Source organism: Quercus suber, unplaced genomic scaffold (assembly GCF_002906115.3).
Source record: "Quercus suber isolate HL8 unplaced genomic scaffold, Cork oak 2.0 scaffold_41, whole genome shotgun sequence".
Classification (NCBI taxonomy): Eukaryota; Viridiplantae; Streptophyta; class Magnoliopsida; order Fagales; family Fagaceae; genus Quercus; species Quercus suber.
The window spans coordinates 613,066-636,376 of NW_027069506.1; the positions used below are offsets into that span (position 1 = coordinate 613,066).

General features: G+C 31.5%; 1 protein-coding gene across 1 annotated transcript; it reads left to right on the forward strand.

The window, feature by feature from the left end:
- Positions 1–6,985: 6,985 nt before the first annotated feature.
- Positions 6,986–8,452, forward strand: LOC112030899 (probable purine permease 4). The gene has a single exon (XM_024063576.2). The coding sequence runs from the start codon at positions 7,117–7,119 to the stop codon at positions 8,362–8,364; it is 1,248 nt and encodes a 415-aa protein (XP_023919344.2). The 5' UTR covers positions 6,986–7,116; the 3' UTR covers positions 8,365–8,452.
- The last annotated feature ends 14,859 nt before the right edge of the window (positions 8,453–23,311 follow it).

Sequence of the window (23,311 nt, forward strand, 5' to 3'; positions counted from 1 at the left end):
GTTGACTAGAACCTCCATACTTACATTATCACATAACATGTCAAATGCCTTATTATGAATCGTAAGCTTCATTGTCACTGAACAGAACCTAGTGCCTACTTTACGTACATTCTCTTAATGATTCTTCGTCAGATCCTAAACCAGTCAATTTTATGAACTTTAATTCACTCAAATACGTACCTATACCATTATATCTAAATAATAAAAAATAGCATCGACTGGGGCTAGCCAAATCCACATGGAGGAGATGTAGTTCCAACCCTATCTCAACTCCTAATTAAATACTTTTGCAAATGGTTATTTAACTGTATAAAGTATAAACAATGGACAAAATTTGGCTCAAAACATATTTGAAACTATATTTTTTAACTCACGATTTATAAGACTACTTATATGTATTATTTAAACAAATCACATAATTTATAAAGAATTCATGTAACTAAAACTACAAATGAATAGTTTCTTCAATCGCCACATATCAGGGGCGGCTCTACATAGAGTTTAGGGTGGTCACAAGACCACCTTGACCTGGAAAAAAAATACAATTATTATGTATAAATTTTAAAAATTTATAATTTTTTTTATCTTTAAAAAAATTTTGTGACCACCCTAAATTTTTTTAGGCCGAACGTAATTAAATTTTGGACAAAATTTGGCAACAAGCATGGCTATAGACTAAGGCTACAACTCTATTCATTATTTTTTTTTTTTATTGAATGTGAATTTTAACAAATCCACAATTTAATCACATTTTTTTTATAAATCCTCCATACTTGCAACATTTCAAGAAGATAAAAGATCAATAGCTATATCGTCAATCAAATATTTAAATTTCGAGTTTTTGTAGTCTAAAATTATACATAAAAAATAATTTATGGATCGAATAGCAAATAACATTTGATTGGCATGAAATTTTAACATGTTTTAAGAATATAGAGAACATGCAATTCATCGATTAGATTTTCAAAATATATAATAATGTTAATTCATATAGTGAGAGTGACTACAACAAAGTTTGTAGCCAAATTTTGTTCTTAAATTTTGGTTCCCTTAACAATATATATGTCCTTACAAATAAAAAGAAAAAGTTCAAGAAAAATTTTATTCAACTAACTTTTGAAGAGATGTAGTTTGCAACATTGATAATGAGACTATTATGTAACGATTTTAAAATTTTTAAAAAAAAAATTGTAGAAGGAAATTGTAAGATTTTATGTATTTGTGTGTGTGTGTGTTTGTCAAAGTATGAAATTATCTTTTTCTTAGATTTTGTATAATTTAAATTTCTTAATGACTACCCTCAAAAAAATTCATGGAGCTACCACTGCCACATATTGCAAGATAACCCCAAGCATGTTTGGAGTTAAACTTTTTCCCTTTTCTAATATGTATGTATAATCTATACATCTAAAATCAACATAAATTTTAACTACCTTTGGATTAGTTCTTTAGTGAAAAATGTTACATATTAAGAAGCAACAAATATACAATTATGAATTAAAAAACACACACTTTTCTAAGATAAAAATATAACTATCAACAATTCATTAGTTTCCACTCAAAAAATCATTGTAATTGTGTGTTTATATATATATATATATATATTCAAAATTTGTTGTAACTGTGTGTGTATATATATTACAACTTGTCTTTATATTTTGGGTTTTGTTAATACGCATACCTTAAGCACTCATTAAGAAGACTTCAAAGGTCTCACCTACAGTGAAAACATCTAAAGTTAATTAATAAAAATCTAGATTGAAATTGGTTTTGACTTCTTCTAAAAGTGGTTTCGACTCTATCATTAAATTCTACCTTAGAAGGTGCCATTTGACACCCAGGACTCTTTACAAAATACAGTATATATATAAAAACATTACGTAACATTAAGTGCATCAATTTGTTCTCTTAGTTATAAGTACACTCCCAAATCTTAGTTTATTTGTTGAAAGTTTATTTATTAAAAATTTGTCCACAATGCACAACTTGTCTTTATTTTTTGGTATTTATTAATAGGTTCCTTAGGCACTCATTAAGGAGACTTCAAGGGGTCTCACCTACATCGAAAAATAGCAAAAGTTCATTAAAATTTGGGAAATGTTAACCAATATCCTAAGGGTATTGGTTTAGAAACTATTTTTAGAAACATTTATTCGAGATTAATAAAACAATAAATATTGTTAACAGCTTTTTATATATCCTATAAAAGTGGTGTTAAAACTTTTCTATTATGATTTATTAACAATTGCTCTAAAGACATCCGTTAATATGACCCTAAAAATTTAGATTGAAAATTGTTTGACTTCTTATAAAAGTGGTTTCGACTCCATTATTAAATTCTACCTTAATAGGTGCCTTTTGATACCCAAGACTCTTTGTATATGATGATGGGAATGTAATCCAGAACCATGACTGGGGTTTCGGTAAGTCCTTATAGGGTTGAAAACCAACCAAAATTCATCTACGTATTATTGTAACACTTGCTGATGTACCTCATAGTTGGGTGTACCTTCCTCAGGTGTCAAATGTGATGTTGTACACCTGAGAATGAATGAATTGTGTGTGATATAGCGGAATAAGCCATTGCTCTATTCCCAACTCAAATCTATAAAGGACTTTAAGGAGAGAAAATGGGAGCCCTATACCATACATTCTGCTGCCTGGGACGACTGCACGTTACATCATAGCAGCACGTCCAAATGAAGGCGGAAACCCCTTGTATAGGTTGGGTGTTTCTGTGCACCCGACATCTTGCAAGAAAGGGCCCCTTACTATAGAACAAAGCAACGAATTGAGCTTTAGAAAGCCGTTTCGCGTTAGGCATCCGTTTTCTTGCTCGTTAGCACTTTACTAATATAATAGAAAGGGGCAAGCCAAAACCTACTCCTAGTAAGTTGCTAGATCGAAGTAGAACATTCTCCATCCGCTCTCTTTTTAACATTAAATGCACCTACTTCTGTTCTTAGTAAGTATACTCCAAAACCTTTAGGGCACGTTTGATACATTAAATAAGGATTATATTAGGAACAGTAGTTTTATATATTTGTACTACTATTTAAGAGGTTTCTCCAGTTTGGAATGAACATTTCGTTAGTTCAAAAAACCCTAAACTCTAAGTTCAAGCAGAGACAAAACTAAAGGACAACCTAGTGTGTATTTGGCAAAAATTAAAAAGCCAGCTTATTTTACTATTCAGCTTATTTAATTTTACTACTATTCATAGATTCTACTGCACTTTTTGGTACTATTCATGGGTCTTACTGTACTATTTCAGCTAACTTTTACCTTTATCTACAGTAGTTGCAGCAAAAAGTTTTCAGTTTCAGCAAAATAAACAAATTTCAAACAGACCCCTAATAAAAATACATTTCTAACTCCTACATAAAATATTGCCTACGAAACAAAACCACTATCACATTGGTTTTTAAACTGAGTATTTAGAATTTAGAATTGCTCCAACTCCCCTATATTTCTCCAATCACTCAAACACATTTTTGCTTTTTTTTTTTTTTTCTTTAACAAGATTTACCATTTATTTATAATTTTCCGGCTTCCCAATCATACATTTTTTTTTTCTTTAATGTCTTTTTCTTTATTTTGAATTTGAAGGAAAAAAAACTCACTAACTAGAAAACTATTACTATAACTGTAAGGGCTATTTTTGTCTCCTAGGCTCAAAAGGTAAAAGGATTAAAGCCCAAAGAGCTCAATATAAAGAATTTGTAAAGAGTGGGCTAAAAACTAAGTTTCAATGGGTTGGACAACGCTTATAATGAATTAAATATTGAAATAAAACAAATAAAAACAAGTTTTATGTGAAGAAATCCTTCCTCGGCAAAGTCCGAGGAGAGTAGTTCTTGAGTATATTCATTTTAGACTTGATTATAATTACAGTTCTTAGTGCTACAATTTTTTTTTTCTTTCTATAGATTCTCCGCTGATCCCCTTATAATTGGGGTCTTTCTTCTTTATATTACCCTGTTTGCTTTATCTCCACCCTCCACATGTAGATCAAGCTCCTAACTTTTATCCTTGTCCCATCAACACCTTCCTAAAGTCTTTGGGAATATCTGTAAAGCTGAATATTACTGTTCAGGTATCACCTCCATATTAATGCGGCCAGAGAGTTAGCTGCAGAGCTTTTAATGCGATGGTAGTAGCTTTCTCTTTGGTATTTCTTAGCTTCCCTCTGTCCTATTCTCTCATGATGTTTATCCTTACCAATAGAATCGTCTGGAGCGTAGCTCCTAATGGTAGACTAAATCTTCTGACCTTTGCTTTGCTTGGTTGAGGAGGCATTTCTCCTCGGACAACCTTACCAAACCTTTATGGCCATGATCCTGTCATAACTCACTGATTGGTACCTTTCTGTTAAAGCCTACCTGTCCTCAGACTGCTAAATGTCCTCGGACAAGGCCCACGGCCCAATATACACTCTGGGCCCTTCATCCCTACAATAACTTATCATCCATATCCCTTAAATTTAGGCACTACCACGTATTCTTGGTTTTTTTTTTTTTTTTTTTTTTTTTTTTGAATTGCAAGTAGCTGTAAAAACAAAACATAAATAAATGTCCTCTCTCCCCCTCCCTCTCTTTCTCTTTGAGGCATAAGCAGATGAAATTTTCTTATTACATATTATTTTTATGTTTTCTTGCTTACATATTTGTACGTTTGTCTTTACTTTACACAAGTTTATAATTCTAAAAAGATTTTCTTTTCTTTTGATGGTTGATCACAATTTGGTCTAGACACCATTAATTCTATTTAGGCTTTCAAACTTGAAAGTTGAAACATTGTTCTATACTACTTGGTGTATATTTAAAATGATCATTTTGTATATACAAATGCAAAAAAAAAAAAAAAAAAAAACAACCAACGCAATGTAGAAATACAAATAATTGGTATATATTTCAAATTAATGGTCATTTTGTATATAGAAATACAAAAAAGAAATAAAAAAAAAAAAGAAAAAAAGAACAACCAATGCAATGTAGGAATACAAATAGTTTTTTTTTTTTTAAAAAAAAAAAAAATTTAAAAAGAGCCTCTAAATTCATAATAATCATGTATAAGGAATAATTATATTTTTGGAAATATATTAATTTTAAAACCTTTTTTTTTTTTTTTTTGAGAAGGAAAGTAAACAGACAGCACACACACATACACAGAATGGGGACAAAGTCATAGTATCACACAACTTACCCCTTACAAAAGCCGGTAACTCTTGTAAGGTGTAGTAAGAAGGCTTTATACCCACATCATCGCTTAAAACCTATTACATGAACTATGGGATAGCTATTACAAGTTTACAACTATTTTAAAAAAGGAATAGTCACATTCCTTAATTTAAAGAATAATTATTCTTATTCTTATGTAATAACTAATCTATGTAATAAAAATGAGATCGAGTAAGTTCTATATTTATATAGATTTATTAGAACTTGTTTAAATATAAATCATAGATTTTATAGATATAATTAGATAATACTCAAAGTGCTGCTAATTAGTATGTAAATGATTGAATCACTTTTTACACATAAATAACTGTTTCATTAAATGATCACAGCATGCAAAATATACTCTTATTTATTTGTTGAAAGTTTGTAACATGAAAAGATATACAAATAATGTAATCACATGTTGGAATCTTATTCTCTGTTTTTTTTTTTTGTTTTTTTTTATACGCATGTTGGTTTTTTGAAAGAAAAAAGAATTGTAATTATCTTTGAGTTACCTCAACTGTTAAAATATTTTGTAAACGCGTATCGCGCTGTTCATGAAAATACGCCCCCTTAAGAATAGTAGAAGGCGTTACTAGTCGAGCAGAAGCCGGGGTGGAAAAGAAGACCAAACCTGAAAAGAGGGGACACGTGTAAGACGCCCGCTTAACCTGAAACCGTAATACTGCTATAGCTGCCAGCGTCACCTTCCTTTGTTGTCCTCTCAGTATTATGACAGATATATCTGTCTATATATGCATGCAAAAGTCTAGCTGTGTTTAGCATAGCCGTTTCAAGATCATGAATCATGATTCCCTTGCTTTCAACCATCCCAATCCCAACTCCATTGAAGCTTTGTACCTTTCTCTGCCCGAAAATCCTCACCTTTTTCCTCCTCCTTATCCAGCAAGCCTCTTTAGTCTTTCATGAATCATATACCCTACTAGGCTACTTGTACTAGCTATATGCATAGAAGAAGTGTTTTTGACTTAATGGCATGCACTTAAGGCACATCATTTTATACATCACGAGGTTGGTCATCACCCATTAGTCATAATCATTACCACAATATATATATATATATATATTATAAATTATTGAATCAAGATATTAATCGATTTTTTTATGTAACAGGTGTCAAACTCTAAAATTATTACTTGACAACAAATGAATTTTACCAGTTGAACTACAAAATGAAAAGAGAGGCACTTTTTTTTTTTTAAGGTAAGTCTTCACGCTATATGTATAGATTTTGTTAATCATATTTGAAGAGTATAAGTTAAAGTGTATTTAATATTTTTTTAGAGAGTTTCAACTTATAGTGTCTATTTTTTATGATAACTTTTTATCATTAAATCAAGATATTAATTAATTTTTGATGTAAATAGAGATTAAATCCTAGTTTTCTTATATAATTTTATATATTTTTAAGAAATAAAGTCAAACTGTGTATAAATATTAAAACAAATCAATTAGATTTATGTGCGTTCTCAAAAGTATGCATCAATGATTACATCTCATAACTATTTATTATTAATTTTTCATTTGCAGTCTTATTACACTCTTTAAAAAGTTGAAATATATGGGGATTGAGAGGTTGAAATATATGGGATTGAGGGTGATGATTGAAGCATTCAAATTTCATAATCACTGGACCCTTCTCTTTCAAGCCTTAATCCAATTAAATCAACCTAACTCCTATATGCCGAAAGCTTTGTTAGATCACACAGTTTCTTTTTTAAATTTTTTGATAGACCCCACTGCTTCCATACCATCCAATGTAAAACCTCATTCACTACTTAAGTAGAGCAAACAACTTCACTAACATCATATCAGACTTAAAAGGCATCACTCATCGTCAGAGATTCTCCTAGATTGATATCAATCTCTTTAAATGGAGACCTCAGCACAAGGCCCACAACAGCAAATTCTCTCAAAAACCTTTACCGACAACACCCTCACCACTCCCTCAAGTCTCAACAACAACAACAACAAGAAGTTTGAGGCCAAAGAAGAAGAGCAACAAGATTCATTATCACTGGCAGTCATGATGAACAATTCGAACCAACAGCATATTGAAGACCACAAATCCAAGACAAACAAGAACTATCTTCTCCTTTTGGTGGTGAACTATGTGTGCCTTTTTTTGGGTTCAACCTCTTCAACTTTGCTCTCAAAGTTCTATTTCAATCACAAAGGCTCAAGCAGGTGGGTGTCTACATGTGTTCAAACTGGTGGCTTTCCTCTCCTTATCATTCCTATTTACCTCCCTTATTTCCTCAAATGCACAGAGAGAAAACCCTTTACTCACTTCACTAAAAAGCTCTTAATCTTATCAGTTTTCGTAGGCATCATGTTAGGCATAAACAACCTTCTTTTCTCATGGGGAAATTCCTATTTGCCAGTATCAACCTCATCACTCTTATTGTCTTCTCAGTTGGTTTTCAATCTCATACTCTCAGTTTTGATTGTCAAGCAAAAAGTCACATTCTCAAACCTCAATTGTGTGATTCTCTTAACCCTGAGTTCTGTGCTCTTAGCCTTGGCTTCTAGCAATGACAAACCAACCAATATATCTCGTGCCAAATATTTCATAGGCTTTTTTTGTACAATAGGTGCTGGATTGTTATTTGCTCTCTATCTTCCTGTCATGGAGAAGATTTACAAGAAGGTTTATTGTTACCAAATGGTGATGGAAATGCAACTACTGATGCAAGTGGTAGCCACAATATTAGCTTGTATAGGGATGGCACTTGATGGTGGATTTTCAGAAATGATGAAAGAAAGCCGAGAATTGTTTGATAAGGGACCTACTTGGTATTGGGTCACAGTTTTTTCCAATGTAATCTCTTGGCAACTATGCTTTATGGGCACAGCAGGAATGGTGTTCTTGACCTCTTCTTTAACAGGAGGGATTTGCATGACAGCCTTGTTGGCCATCAACGTTTTGGGAGGGGTATTGGTGTATAAGGATGAGTTTGGTGGTATGAAAGTGGTGTCCACTGCACTTTGTTGTTGGGGGTTTTGTTCCTATGTGTATGGTTTGTACGTTAAGATGAAGGAAGAAGGAAAGGAAAAGAAAGAGGTGGAGAAAAGTATTCATGTAAGAGAGATGGTTCATATGGTCAATGATATTCCTTGATAATGATAATAATGTAGAATGAAAATCATCTTGTGGTAGCTTTGATAATAATAGATTGTAGAATGAATATCCTATGTTTTCCTCTTAATGTTCTACTTTAAACCTTTTCAATTGCAACTTATCACATATTTAATTTTTTCTTATAAAGTAACTAAAGTTAAAATGAAAATAAATCAAAGTATAACTTTTTTTTAGGGATAATTTCAACCTATGAGTTCTTGATAATTGCTTTTTATCGTTAGAGTAGAATACCGATTGATTTTTTGGTATAGACTAGGTTTAAACCCATATTTCTTATTTGATGATATGAAATTTTATCAGTTAAGTTAACTAAAATCTATATATGCATAACATGACGTAATTGGTAGAGTAAAAATAAAAAAGTTTAGGACTATACACTTGCTCTCACACTTTAACACAACTAAGAAATATAGAAAGCAGTAATTGGATTACTATGCACTAAATATTAGTGATAAATTCATAAGTAAGTGATGAAATTCAACCATACATTAACAAATATGCAAATTGTGTTAAAATGTGCTTAAAAATGTGTGTCCATAAAAGAAAAAAATTGAATACTACAGGTGAAATAAAGAAAAAAAAATTTTCTCAATAATTTATGATTTTACCGGAGACAAAAGGTCAATTCAAGCATATCATTGTACGACACCATGACTAAATGGAGTAATTCCAGTCTGCGGATTTGAAAGTTCTAAATTATTACCATGATCGATAAACCTCTTTTTCATTATAATTATCATTATCATCTTTGTCCTTATTGAGTTTAATTAAATGAGTGAAAGAAATTAGACACCCATAAGCATAAAGGTGGAGATTATTTTTGAAGTTGACTTTATACACAACTCCAATTTAGTCTCAAAAGTTGGATAAAAATTAAAAAACAAAAAAGTCTAACTACAGCCACAGGATCTCTAAAATCTTGAAACTAAATTCAATTTAGTAAAAGTAAAATATTAAAAAAATGGAACATTTTGGGGTTGTTTGGTGAGTGTTTTCAAATAATTATTTTTAGTTTTTAAACAACATTTTTCGTATTTTAACGCACTTTTTCACCTACACGTATTTTTATAAATATTTACAAATAATAATTTTTAATTTTTAAACACATATACCAAACGGACCCTTAACTTTTTAGATACAAATGATAAAATAAATTTCATAACATTTGAGACGGTAGGTATCGTAAATAATGGAATTTGTTGTGCATCTAGACTGCTTACAATTTAGATATAAATGTCAACCTGTATCAATAGGTAACGTTAAACTTGCCTACTAAACCTAGACTTTTATTCCACTTAGATTCTTAATTTGATTCCATATTCTGGAACCATTATAATCAGGTAGGGATTTGATATAATTAATCTTTTTTTTTTTTGAGGGGGCGATATAATTAATCTTAATTTAGGAATAGCGTAATAATTTTTTGCCCACTATGCCTCGTTGTAGAGTTTTTGTTTTTGTTTTTGCCTACACTTTATTAGATGCTTAGCTACCTACCACCGGAAAAAAAATAAAAAATAAAAAATTTCGGAGGTTCAAAAGAGATAGCCTAGTGATAATGATATCTCTTATTATGCTTCATATTTATGATTCGAACCTTGCCTCCTTTCTTCATACTATTTATCTTAAAACAAGTATTGTTTTATCATAAATTGATAAATTAAAGTTTAAAATATGTTTTAATAACCTCATCTCACAAATAATAACCATATGCAAAGCCAATATATACCTAACTAGGCTTGCAGATAATATGATTGTACACGTCTTCTTCTAGATTTGTGATGATAGTTGACACTTGACATATTTTTCTTTAATCCCATTCATGGTGGATTATATAAGGGAGATCCATCAGAACTTTTATGGGTTGCCAAATCATATCCAACTTTTACATGAACCTTCTTTATAAAATTTGGATATAAGAAATCAATTTAATCAAGCATTTGAAAAGTGAAAAGTTGAGCCTATTATGTATATTTTTATGAGAAAAAAAAAATTGTGTACATAGTAGTACATACTATATATGCAATTGTATGCCATCATGTCCTCATTATTTAACACTAAAGTGATAACTATAATGGAAGGAGCACAATGGTTGAAAACATAGGATTCGTTAGAAAACGAAATCATTTAGTTTTATATGTATAAGAAAAGTTCCTCTCAAAATGTGGAACTTCATATTACTAGGTAGAGAAGCTTTTATCATTGAGTTGATATTAAAAAGAACGAATTAAAAGAAAAAGAGGATAATGTAAGGACCTATTAATGAACATATATATTGGTAAATGTAACACATTTTAGGACTGACATTGTCCATCTTAGGGCAAAATTTTGCCAAATAGTAGATTTTTAGAAAAAATTGTATTTTTTTTTTTTTTGGGTCCATGTCAGACTTCACGCAAGAGGAAATTGAGTTTGAATGGGTTGGAACTCAAGTTTGTTAAACTCGATTTCCAAAAACAATCCAACTTACTAAAATATTTCATCCGCATGTCATGCACCAAAATTTTTTCTAAAAATCTACTATTTGGCAAATTTTGCCTCCATCTTAGTATGGAATAAATAACTTTATATTATATATGTATTGAAGAATATTGATTAATGTGCAAAGTAATATAGGCAATGAAAGATCACTAATGATTAGATACATAACAGTGTAATGCAAAGACAAAGAAGAAAAGCACGTGAAATCACACAGAAATTAACAATTCATGGTGGGAGATGTACTTTTTGATCACAAAACCGAAGCTTTGGTTTCTCTGCGTGCATGAAAATGAATTCTTGTTGGAGAACTTGGCTTTCTAGGGGTTCCACTTGCGATAAAACAAATGTTCAATACTACAAGTTATAACAATCTCCCCCATACTAAGAAACAGTATTTCACTGTGTCAGACTAAAGCAATGGTTTAAAAATATATGTGCTTGAAAGAAATTAAACAAATCATTCATAATCTGTTTCCATTTGCCTTTTTCTAATAAAAAGAATCACAAGAACCAATGTAGTTGTTCCACTCTGCGGCCTTTTTTTTGTCAATCTTTTTGTGATTTCCCTAGAAAAAAAGATAAGCGAGCTGTCATGATTTCCTTCAAAACATAAATAGTACAAAGAAAAACCATAAAATATTTAAGATATGAAAGAAAGCAAGTAGCTTGTCGTCTATCGTGCAAAGAAAGGTTTTTCTTTATGCACATTTTGTTTTCTACTTTCCTTGCACGTAGTTCTTTTTCAAATTGAATTAGCCCAAATTAATTAACGATAATGTAGCTTTACAACATGGTGTGTCCTTATCCTTGTCTCTCTAATGCTTTTTAAGCTATTATAAACTCATTTGAAAGGCCACTTTGGTTGTTATAAGGACTTAGATCCCTTTTATGGTGGATCACACTGTAGAAATAACAACTACAAATAGATATATCATAGGCCAAGGACAAACAAAATATTGCAGGGTGCGGAAAGATATATTTCAATGAACAATACAAGAAAAAATAATAATAAGCAACTTCCAAATTAATGGGACTTTTATCTCCTTTTCATCTTTGTAGATTGCAGTCTTGTAGTTGGCTTGATGTTAAACATAAAAAGGGATCTTAGTCTTAGAGATGCTGTAAAAAAAATATTGGTTTAAGTAGTTCACAACTCAAATGTTTAAAATTCTCACCTAATCCTTTTTTTTTTAATTTAAAAAAATCATTAAATTTCTTTAAGCTTGTAATTCCAAAATTGAGCTAGGAATTAGAGACAAATTTGGTGACACTAACTCAAAGTTGTTAGGATCTTAGTGTTGGCAAATTCTGTGCCAAATTTCTATGTATTTTCATGCTATTATTTTTAATGCATTTTGAACATTTGTGGGTTATATTGTATGTGATTGAAAGATGAAAGTGAAAGTGCTTTCATAGGAATCTCGGTTGAGCAAGTTTGGTATGACACGCAAATTATCAAGCAAGAGACAGCTTTTAAAATTTTATTACCAGCAATCTTGTTGGATTCTTGCCTAATTATTAATCTAGCGAGATTGCAAACTTGAGAGAATTTAGTTTCTCTCGTTCTCTATTGACTATTTTATCCATCCAATTAACCCTCTCATATAGTCATCTAATCCCACAAAATACAACACCCACTTCTTAGATTGAAGAGCTAAGAGCTACCAATTTTTTTAGGAGAAAAATATTTCTTTAGAGCCTAGCCTGTAATTTGGTGTCGAAGCATGTTAAATTCTTTAAAGCCTCCAATTACATATTAGCAAGTATTACATTATTATTATTATTATTATTTGGTGGGGGGAGGGGGAGGATCGGGGAAAAGAAAAAGGGAAATAAGAAAAAAAGAGAGAGATTATAATGACATCCTAATTAAGATTTTTAACTGAATTACAGATAAGATTGAACCTTTTTTGTTTTCTTTAATAGCTGACAATTAATTATTTCTCATAGGGTGTCTGTTTCTTTGCTTTAGGCCTAATCTTTACACTCAGGTCCTAGTACACAAAGCTACACTTCTTTTGCTTTATAAATTATATTAATTTTTCTTTTAAACCCAAACCAATGAAATCTTTGAGCTTTAGCTATTAAATTAAGACTTATTAGAAGGGAATGGGGACACCGTTGTCCGCCATTGTATCCACTTTTAATTATGAACAAATACTAGAAGCCAATGATGATAAAAAGGTCAACCAAAGCAAACTTGTCCATTTTATTAATTTTAGCAATTATGCGCATGCAAAGTGATGTGTGCACATTAATAGCATTACAAAATTTTTACTTAAAATTAACTATATATATGTACACCATGAAAAGCAAGATACACAATTAATTATTTTAAACAAAGAGGGAGATATAGAGAGAGAGAAGGATGTGAATATTGTACTTTGCAAGAGTTCAAAAGATTATTGTTATTAAGTACTTAATAAGTTGATGACAATAATTAAAAGGAGAGTGGGATGGAGTAATTAACTAGCAATTACTATAGAATTAGCAAATAGTTTTTTTTTTCGAGGGAATAATTAGCAAATGGTTAAATCTGATTATATGAGCACTCTAAAATATCTTATGAATTATGGCTCTTAATCCTTGTTCTGATGATAACAGACAAAAACCACCGGAACCTCACCTATGAGCTAGGATTGATGTATGTATGATTCCAAGAGATCAACCTACCTACCCTCTTCTCACTATTCTTCTTTAATATTTTTCTCTTTTAATTAATGTAAAATATTCCATTATAGTATGCTTCCAAGCAATGATTAACTATTATTCTTAGAAAAAAAAAAAAAAAACTTTAGTTGCATCTTGCATATGAGGGAAAAAAGAAGAAGAAGAAGAAGAAGAAGGAGGAAGAAACAGTCCTCAAATAATGAGTCCAAATCAACTGAGCTTGAGCTCGATTTTGAGTTTAAAATTCCATTTTATATATTATTATGTTAAATAGATTTCATTTTTGAACTTGACTTGCAAAAGTCTTAACGAGCTCAGGTGGTCTTGGGTTTAATTAAATAAACAACTTCAAATTTGTAATCGAATTAAATGCAACCTGATCAAGCTTGACTTCTAAAGTCTAAGAATGATATTTTCTAGTCCCATATATGTTTGTCAAATGTAACAAATAATCTAATTGAGTATTTCTTTTCGAATTATCAAATTTTCAAAGCCTATATATTACTTCTTTTGGAACTATGACAACTTGTTTTTTTACAACCAGTACAATTGAATAGTAAAATTAAAAGGATAAGAACTTTGGAGTCAACACCAAGAGCTAGCTCTAGTCATTATCAAACCAAAAAAAACCCCTCAAAATGCATTTTTTTTAAAATATATTTAATTATCAAAAACTTAAACATATCCAAAAGGAGTTTAATAGTTTGCTTATATAGGTAACCGTAGTTTCAATTGGCGCAATAAGAAACCCTAATTGCTTTATTACGAAAATAATATTACTTCCAAATATTAAAAAACTATTATTGCCTAAAACATAAAAATAAAATAAAATAAAATAAAATTACAATTAACTTGTAAAAATAAATAATACTAAATAAAAATAAAGTCTATCTTTCCGCATCAAGATCCATCAACGAAGATCTGGGGTTTTGGTCATATGGGATGATGATATTCGAAAGCTAGTATATCTGAGCTCAGCTGACACTAGTAATGAATTCCAAATTCAGACATTATTATTGCGTAGTAGTAGAGCTCATTATTACTTTACTGCATGTGTGTTGTGTCCTAACTCCTAAGTTCAGCATAAAGAGTACGTACGTACTTAAAACATGTATGGAGTGGATGCATGAACAAAGAAAAAGATGGATCAGAGTTTGCACTTTGCAGTAAAGCTCAGCAGAACCAATTCCTCCAACAAAAGCCCCAGGCCTCAAACTACTTCTTTATGAGTCTGTGGTTCCCATGGTGCATGATTTTGAGGGGGTGGTTAGGACGAACCCTTGTCAGATATTCTATGAATACTAGCTAGCTAGCTCTTTCTAGTCTCCTCTAGAAAGGTTTGCTTTTTCACACCAGAACTTGGGAATTGCCTATCTTTGAAAAAGGTTTTATGATTCTCAAGCTGGTGAAACGACACTGGGAATAATTCTTTTTTCTATTTTGTGCTATTTTTTTGGGTAAGACAAAGGTATTAGAATAAGAATTCGAACACAATATTTTTCATTTGATATATGGTTCGCTGTGATTGATTTATAATAATGGTCTGTTTGGATATTGCTTATTGCTAAAGACTGAAAACTGAAAACACTGTAATAAAATAATTTTTAAAGATGTGAATAGTATCGTAAGACCCAAAAATGCATGGGTATGCACATTTTGCTAAATTTAGTGGTCCCATGAACAATGCTGTGAGATCCAAAAAACAGCCAAACGCAACTGAAACTTGTAGAAGAAGCATGCACTGTAGCCATGGTGTAAACGAAGACGCAGACGTGGGGCAGATAAACGCAATCCAAACGCTCACTAAATGTGCTGTCGAATATAAATAAGATTGATATTACTCTAACTGGAATAAGTGCCCGTTTGTGTCAGCTTTTAGAAGCTGAAACGCACTTTTTGAAACCAAAAATATAAAAGATGCGTTTGGTAAGTTTTTAAAAGTTGCTATTTTTAAAAAGCTGTGTTTTCATTTGTGAAGGAAAAGCCCAAATCGCGAAAGCAATAAGCGAAAGCGATAAGGAGCTCCATTGCAAAAAAGCGCTGAAGAGAAAATGGAGATAGGAAGAAAGAAAATAAATAAATAAATAAATAAGAGGAAGAAAGAGAGCTCAGTGGAATGTTCTGGAGTTTGGAGGAAGTGGTAAGGAAAAAAAAGAGGAAAGAAGGAAAAAAGGAAAAAAGAAAAGAGTAAGGGTACGTGTGTGGAGGAGAAAAAAAGAGGGAAAAGGAAAAAAGGAAAAAAGAAGGAAATATGGATGAAAAAAAAAAAAGAAATAAGGGAAAAATAAAATTAAAAATTAAAAATTAAAATTGAGAAATGCTATTACAATATTTTCACAATACTTTTACAATAAATTTTAAGTGATAGGTTATTATTAGCTAATATTGGTGAAAAAAAAATTAGAAAGAGAAAAAAAAATAATTTTAATAGTACGTTCAAATTAAAATCAGTATTAATTTATCACCAATGATTTTTTGTGAAAATATTGTAAAAATATTATGAATATAGTTTTTAGAAATGAATGAGAAAAAATTGATTTAAGTATGAAATAAATTCTTTTATATATACATTGTTCTTTTTGGTAATTTATCACTCAAACCACCACTTTTATAAGTGCTAGCCAAACACTCAATTTTTTCAAAAAACACTTTTTAATAGCTTTTACTAAACATTCAGCTTTTTCAAAAAGCTCAGTTTCATACCGCACTTTTTAAAACCTCAACTTTTTCAAAAAGCACAATATCAAAAAGCTAAACCAAACTCACCTTAAACCATGTACAATTGTGAAAAATACTGTAAAAAAAAAAAAGTTTACATTCCTAACATTACTCGATTTATTAAATGGAATCTGTACCATATATACGTTGAAGTGGAAGGAGCTCTTGTGACTTGAAAGAAGGTGCCAAGGAGAGTAGTACCATTAGTACCTTGAAGGACTTTACATACTTTTTGCTGAAAGTACTGTAGATAAAGATGAAAGTTAGCTGAAATAAGATAGTGGAACTCATGAATAGTACCAAAAAGTACAATGAGACCCATAAATAGTAACAAAAATAAGTTAAATAGTAAAATAAGTTGACTTTTTAATTCAGAGTTAAACGCACACTTTATGAGAAAAGTGGCAATTAACAATAACATACCCAACTACTATCACAGAGTTAAGTGCGTTGGTACATTCCTAAATCAAAATTTATAAGTGCTTGGGGCAGAGGGGAGAGTGGGTTGGAGCTGATGACGTGGCAATATATATAGTACGTAAGTATTCTAACAATTTAAAATAATAATAATAATAATAATAACCTATGCACCTAATTAAGGCTAAAATCAACAGTACCCCATTCTATAATTGTCACATAAACTAAGTTCTCTTTCAAGGTACGAAGAGTGGGTGTGGATTAGCCCAATTAATAAATTCTCTTGGCATTATATATAGATTCTATCCGTGCATGGGGCAAGCCTAGCATAATAGAGTGTAGATCAGCCATGGACAAAAGGTGAAACAAAAAACGATAAATGGTGGCAAAATAATTTTGAAACCGAGAGCTATGGCCTATGGTACACAATAAGGAAATAAACATTTAAATCATTAAATTGAAAATTGAGAAGTTTATTGTACATTTTTTTCACTATGTTAATAGGGTAGTTATTAAGCTATTCTTTCTCTTTCCTCTCCCCTTTTCCAATTTCCATTGGTCCAAATATATAGCAAATAAACTCATAAGACATTTTATAGACTTTTTACTTTTGTGATAATAATAATAAAGGAATTCAGGTGAGACAATCCATATATACTTCCATAGTCCCTTTGAGTCCATGTTAAGTATGAAACATATTGGACTCATTAAAAGTGCATTGGGCCATGACCAGCTTGCAGGCTTAATTGCCATACCTATACAAATGTCAAAAGTGTAGCCTATGGTTGGGCTGATTTTTCTAAGAAAAGGTCATGAATATTTGAAGGAAACGCTAGAAAAGTTTGAATGGGCCAAGAATAAAGCTAGTGCGCTAAATGGGCTACGGTAAGTGTGGGCCAAGTGCTTGCTTACGTGTTTGGGGATTATCTGGTGCCATGGGCTACAATAAAAGTCTGGTGCCATGATAATATGAATCTCCACAACTTTTGCTACAACTTCATTATTTATAATTCACCATATAGTGAGTTGCAACAAAATTGTAAAGATTGTTGAGGTAGTAGACTTTTTGGAAAAAGAAAAGAAAGAGAAAATTTGTCTGAACATGTTTGGTTTGTGTTTTCAAAGAACCATTTTCAGTTTTTAAACAACATTACACGTATTTTCACACACTTTTTCACCTATACATATTTTTGCAAATGTTTTTAAACAACAATTTTCAGTTTTTAAATACGTGTACTAAACGGGCCCTTGGTTTTGTTGTTTTGTGTTTTCAAAACTAGTTTTCTAGTGCTTTGAAATTTGTTCCCAAATCTTGTTATCTAGTGATCTCCATCCTAAAAAACTGCTTGGTACTTGTTTGCTATTTCAAAGTTAATAAATCATATTAAGAAAGTTTTAAGTTTTTAACACCACTTTTATGAGAAATATAAAAAATTGTCAAAAAAATTAATTTCTTTATCATTTTCTCATAAAATATTTCTAAAAATAGTTCATAAACTAATACTCTTAGAGCATTCATTAACATTTCCTTTATTTATTTTGCCCAATTCTTCTTCACTTGAAAAAACTACGGAAAAAAAAATCAAAATTATCGACACATCGTCAACCACCACCTCCACCACTGTCAAACCAACAATCTCCTAGCACCATTACCGACACTACAGCAAGAGCTACTATTTATAAGGGCACAATCTAGTTCCTCCACCTACCCTAACTAAGGTACTGTTTGGTATGGGTGCTTTAGAACTGTTGTTTGTTGTTTAAATGCCCAAACACTTGAGCCCCACACTAAGTTCTATGTTTGGTAAAGTGTGTTGTTGAAGTGGTGTTTGAGTTATGTTATCCCAAATATGTTACCGTTTGGTTGAAATACATTGGGCCCACCTAAAGTGACTACACCTCAACGTCTCTTCTCCCCCACGCCATCTGTCCTTTCTGAGTCTCGACCCTCTCTATCCTTCCCAAAGCTCACTTCTTATTTCCCTTTTGCACAACTGCAGTCCCATCACCATAGAGTAACTAACCTTTTATTAACCCTTCATTAGTCCTCACCCACCCACCCAAATCCCTATTACTCATCCTCAACGGTCACCTAAAACATATCATAAATCTGAAATCAAAGTTACCAAACCCTAAATTTACCAAAATTAATCCCAAATCCATACGGCCTGATTCATCTCCTCAATCACTGTATTTACTCTACCAGTCCAGCCACATCTTAATCACTATTTTGGGCAAGATTTTTTCAAACAAGTATTAAACTTTATCTCAAATCAAATTAAGTTCCCTTGCACAACTCATCTACCATTACCATGGTATATTATGGAGTACGCAGACACAGCGTATTCCTCCTTAGCCTTTTTGCCATATTCATCCTCCTCCAATGCAATTCCTTCACCTACAGTAAGTGTTTAATTTTGCTGTTCAATTAAATGTTGAATTTTGCTGTTGCATTTGTTCTTAGTTGCTGTTGAACAATCCTTCACCCACCGTGTTCATATTTGTTCACAATTGCTGTTGATTTTGGACAAGATTTTCCTCCATGCCCATCCAACTAAAGCTAAGTATGGTTTGGAAAATGCGCTTTTTGAAGCACAATAAGGTTTAGGAAAATGGGCTTTTTGGAAATCATTTATAAAGGCTTAAAATGTATATTTGATTTCATATAAATCATTTATAATTATGAATTTTGTTTTCTTTCCCCATGCTGTATGTAACTTGTCTTCATTGCCATTTGTTATACATGTAATAACTTGTTTGAGTTAATTGCTAAATGTGTTGCTCTAGCTGTATTGGAACTTGAAACATAATGCTACAACATGTTTGGTAGAGTTTTTTTTGTGCAAAGGACCATTTTCCTATTCTGCAGTTACTGGTATTGGTGAGGATTAGGTTCAAGTCTGAGAAATCATAAAAGTAATCTAGGAAATCAGAAACCTTGAATTTACTATGAGATTATGTTCACTTTGTGTTGCCTACTATCCATGTTAGTGGATATTTTTTGGTTAAGTGTGTATCTTTTATTAGATGGCTGCATCAACTGACGCTGAGGATTGGAAGTTATGGCCTCCTCCCATTGAGAAGCACTTCATAGATGTTTTGGTTGAAGAAGAAGCCAAAGGGAACATGCCTAGTGGGCAATTTAAAAAATGGATTTGGACAGTTGTCCAAAATGAGTTCAATCAATGAGCCGGAAAAACCTAACACAAAGATCAATTACACCAAAAATATCAATGGTTAAAGCAGAGACACCGAGTTTTTTTCCAGCTAATCAGTCGAACCAGAATGGGATGAGATTTTGTCACTAACATGGTCACAAGTAGTGACAAGGCATGGGCATAGGCAGTAGCGGCGAGTGTTATGGGTTTGCTTAATAATTTCCATGCCATTGATTCATAGTATTCATATAAATAAATACCACATGTGAATAATCTCATATATACCACATGTTGATAAGCCAACACTAGGTGCAAAAAGTTTCATAAAAAGGGGCTAGATCACTATGACCTGCTAGGACAGCTGTTCAACACGGGCACTGCAATTGGATTTCAACAAATTTCCTCCACCCAACCAGCCCCTAACAGCAATGAAAAGCAAGAATTGGATGCCACTTTCCTAACGCATGGAGTACACATTAATGTCAAACTCGATAGTGGAAACAATGTGAAGGAGTTGCCCACCCCAGTTGCAGGGCAAGGCAGCAAACGTGTTGGAAAACAGTCATCTCACTCAGAGACATCAGCAAGGAAGAAAAGGAAATGAGGGCTCATTGAATATATGACCGATGTTATCATGGAGTTCATGGACATATCAAGGAAAAGGTGTAGTAATAAGAAAAGCAATAGTTGAAAGGAAACTGTTGATTATGCACTAGTGGGTGATAGGTTTTCAATGGACAGGGTCGTCACAATTCTTAACAGTATTGAAAATGTAAATGATTATACCACGTTCAAGGTCCTTAACAAACTCCATAAGCCCGATAGTAGGGCCGTTTTCATCATGCTGAGGCCGGATAAAAGAAGGGGCTGGATGGATTTAGTTAGTAGTTTAATGTAGGGGACTTGGTTAAGGAAAGGGGGCGAGTTTGGGCTGCTTTTTGTAGGGTTGCAGCTATTGTTTCTATTCTTATGTAGTGTTATGCTAATTACCACTAGAACCATTTTTTGTTGTATAGGCTATATGGTTTTGTGGGGTGACATTCTAGTTTGCTAAGGAATAATGATCTCACTACATGTGAACTTATTGTTAATGATGGTAGTACATTCTGGTTTGTTAAGGAACCATTTATTTTTATTGTTAAAAACTACTGTTATGCTGATGTTGTTTGTATATTGTTAATGATGGCAGTACATTCTAGTCTGTTAAGGAGTCATGTTATTTATATAGTTAAAAACTACTGTTGTGCTGAGTTTTTTGTAAAAACTTTTTGTTAATGATTATTCCAACATTCTGGTTTGTTAAGGAACCATTATTTTTATTGTTAATAACTACTATTGTGCTAATGTTGTTTGTATAAACATTATGCTATCTTTGCTGCAAATTATGCTATCTTTACTGGTGGATGTTGTTTGTATAAATATTATGCTGTCTGTTAGTACATTTTAAATTAAATATGTTGAAACTCAAAAAAACTGAAGAAGAATAAAGAGATGAGTTAGAATAAAATTTGTTAAAGAAAGAGTTACTTGTATGGAAATTAGATTAAATAAATTAAGAGAAGATTTAAAAAAAAAAAAATTAATAAATAACATGTAGGTTATGTGAAGGGTTGGAAGACTATATATATAGCTATGCTATGGACTAAGTTCATATCAAGAGTGAATGAAAAAAATAGTTAAAAGCAAAGAGTGTTGTCTGAGAGAGTGAATTCAATAATATTCCTAAATACTTGAGAAATTTCAGGCCAAAGAAAGGTGTTCTTCTGGTGGAGTTTTGGGCTTGAACACTTTGTGCAGAAGCTATTCTAGCCATACAACATTTGTTGGGTTGTTGTATCCTGGGGGAGACAAGTCAGAGAAGGTTTGCACCGGTTACAAGTCAGAAGCCGTTCTTGACATACTCTATATCTTTCATAGCTATACCTAATTGATATGCTATGTATGTATGAAGAGACATGCTCTGTGGCATAGGTTAATTGTTTTTTCCTTGTAGCATAAATAGTAGCATACACTATGTACAAAGTTGGCGTTCATATACGGATGTTTACATACAATACAGACATTTACATGAATGACCACAAATTGAGAAAATCATATTCAATAATATTTCAGAGATGAATCTTTTGAGACATGGTGCTACTGATTGAGACATGGTGACTGAAGTTTTTAGATCTGTATGCATGATTGATTTATTTGTAGTAACAACTTATTTAATTTTTTGCTGAACATTTTTTTACTGAAAATGTGCTAAAGTATACTTGTACCTTGAAAAAGTAAAAAGAAAAAAAAAAAAGTAAAGTTTTAAAAACGGTAAATAAAATCTTATAGCTAAAAGTTAAAACTTAAAGTTGATGTCAAACTCAAGTTTAATCAGAAAAGTGATTTAAAACCCATCAAAATAAGAAAAGTGACAAAGTCCCAGCAATATTATATGTTGCTATCATATGGTTTTTTTTTCCCTTAGGTGACATATTTTACTTATTTTTTTCTCTTCACACAAAAACTTTAAAGATATTTTAACGAATGTCTTAAAGTTATTAATTTAGAAAATATTTATAGAAATGTTCTATGGAAAAATGAAAAATAACAATTTAATTTTTTTATAGTTTTTTATATTTCACAAGAAAGTTGTATAAAAGCCATCTTAAAATAATTTATTAACAAATGTCCTAAGAATGGTATTATTTAGATTTTTAAATTTTTTCAAGCATTTTTTTTAAAAAAAAAAATGATGTAAGGAATGAAATGAGGATATCTCATTTTTCTTCCAAATCCCTTCCCCAGTTATCTCCAAAAACTCCACTAACGAATCTTTGTGCCTTGTTGTATTGTTTCTCATGCAAGTTCAGTAAATATGCGATTCATTTAATAAACATTGGGCATTAGTTATGACTTGGTGGGTTCTTAACGCCAGTTTTGAGTCCTATATGTGGTGTGTATATTTTTTGTAATTGTCAGGTCATTTTTTGGTTTGTTTTACAAGAGGGAAAGCTTATGTGAATTATTGTTATTTTTACACTTAATACCAACTCAACATTTTAATTTTGACCTACTTGTTTTGAATTTTTCCCGACTTTGGCTTGTTTTCTATTGAGTCTTTTAACTATAATATGTTTTTAATCAAGTTTCGATCAATCTCATCACTAGCACAAAATCAAGATTTCAATATTTGATAATTTCGTGAAAGACCTTATTGACTCCTTCACTAAAGTTTTTCATACACACATAATTTGATAATATAAAATTGACAACAATCTTTCACTTAATTACATTTGAATCTGCCACTTAGAGCATTCACAGATCAAAATGCTAAAAAGTTATTTTTAGCAACACAAATAACAAAATGAATGTTGTATCGATGGTGCGAAAATGTTCCTTTGCTTGATCTATAAACTATTATACTTCTAGAGAGAATGACATTAATTGTGGTATTAAGGTGTGTGTGTGTATATATATATATATAAACTGTGATAGTTTGCGGT

Bases quoted from the DNA above. Each gene is read 5' to 3' on its own strand.
- LOC112030899 (XM_024063576.2), top strand. From the start codon at position 7,117: ATGGAGACCTCAGCACAAGGCCCACAACAGCAAATTCTCTCAAAAACC.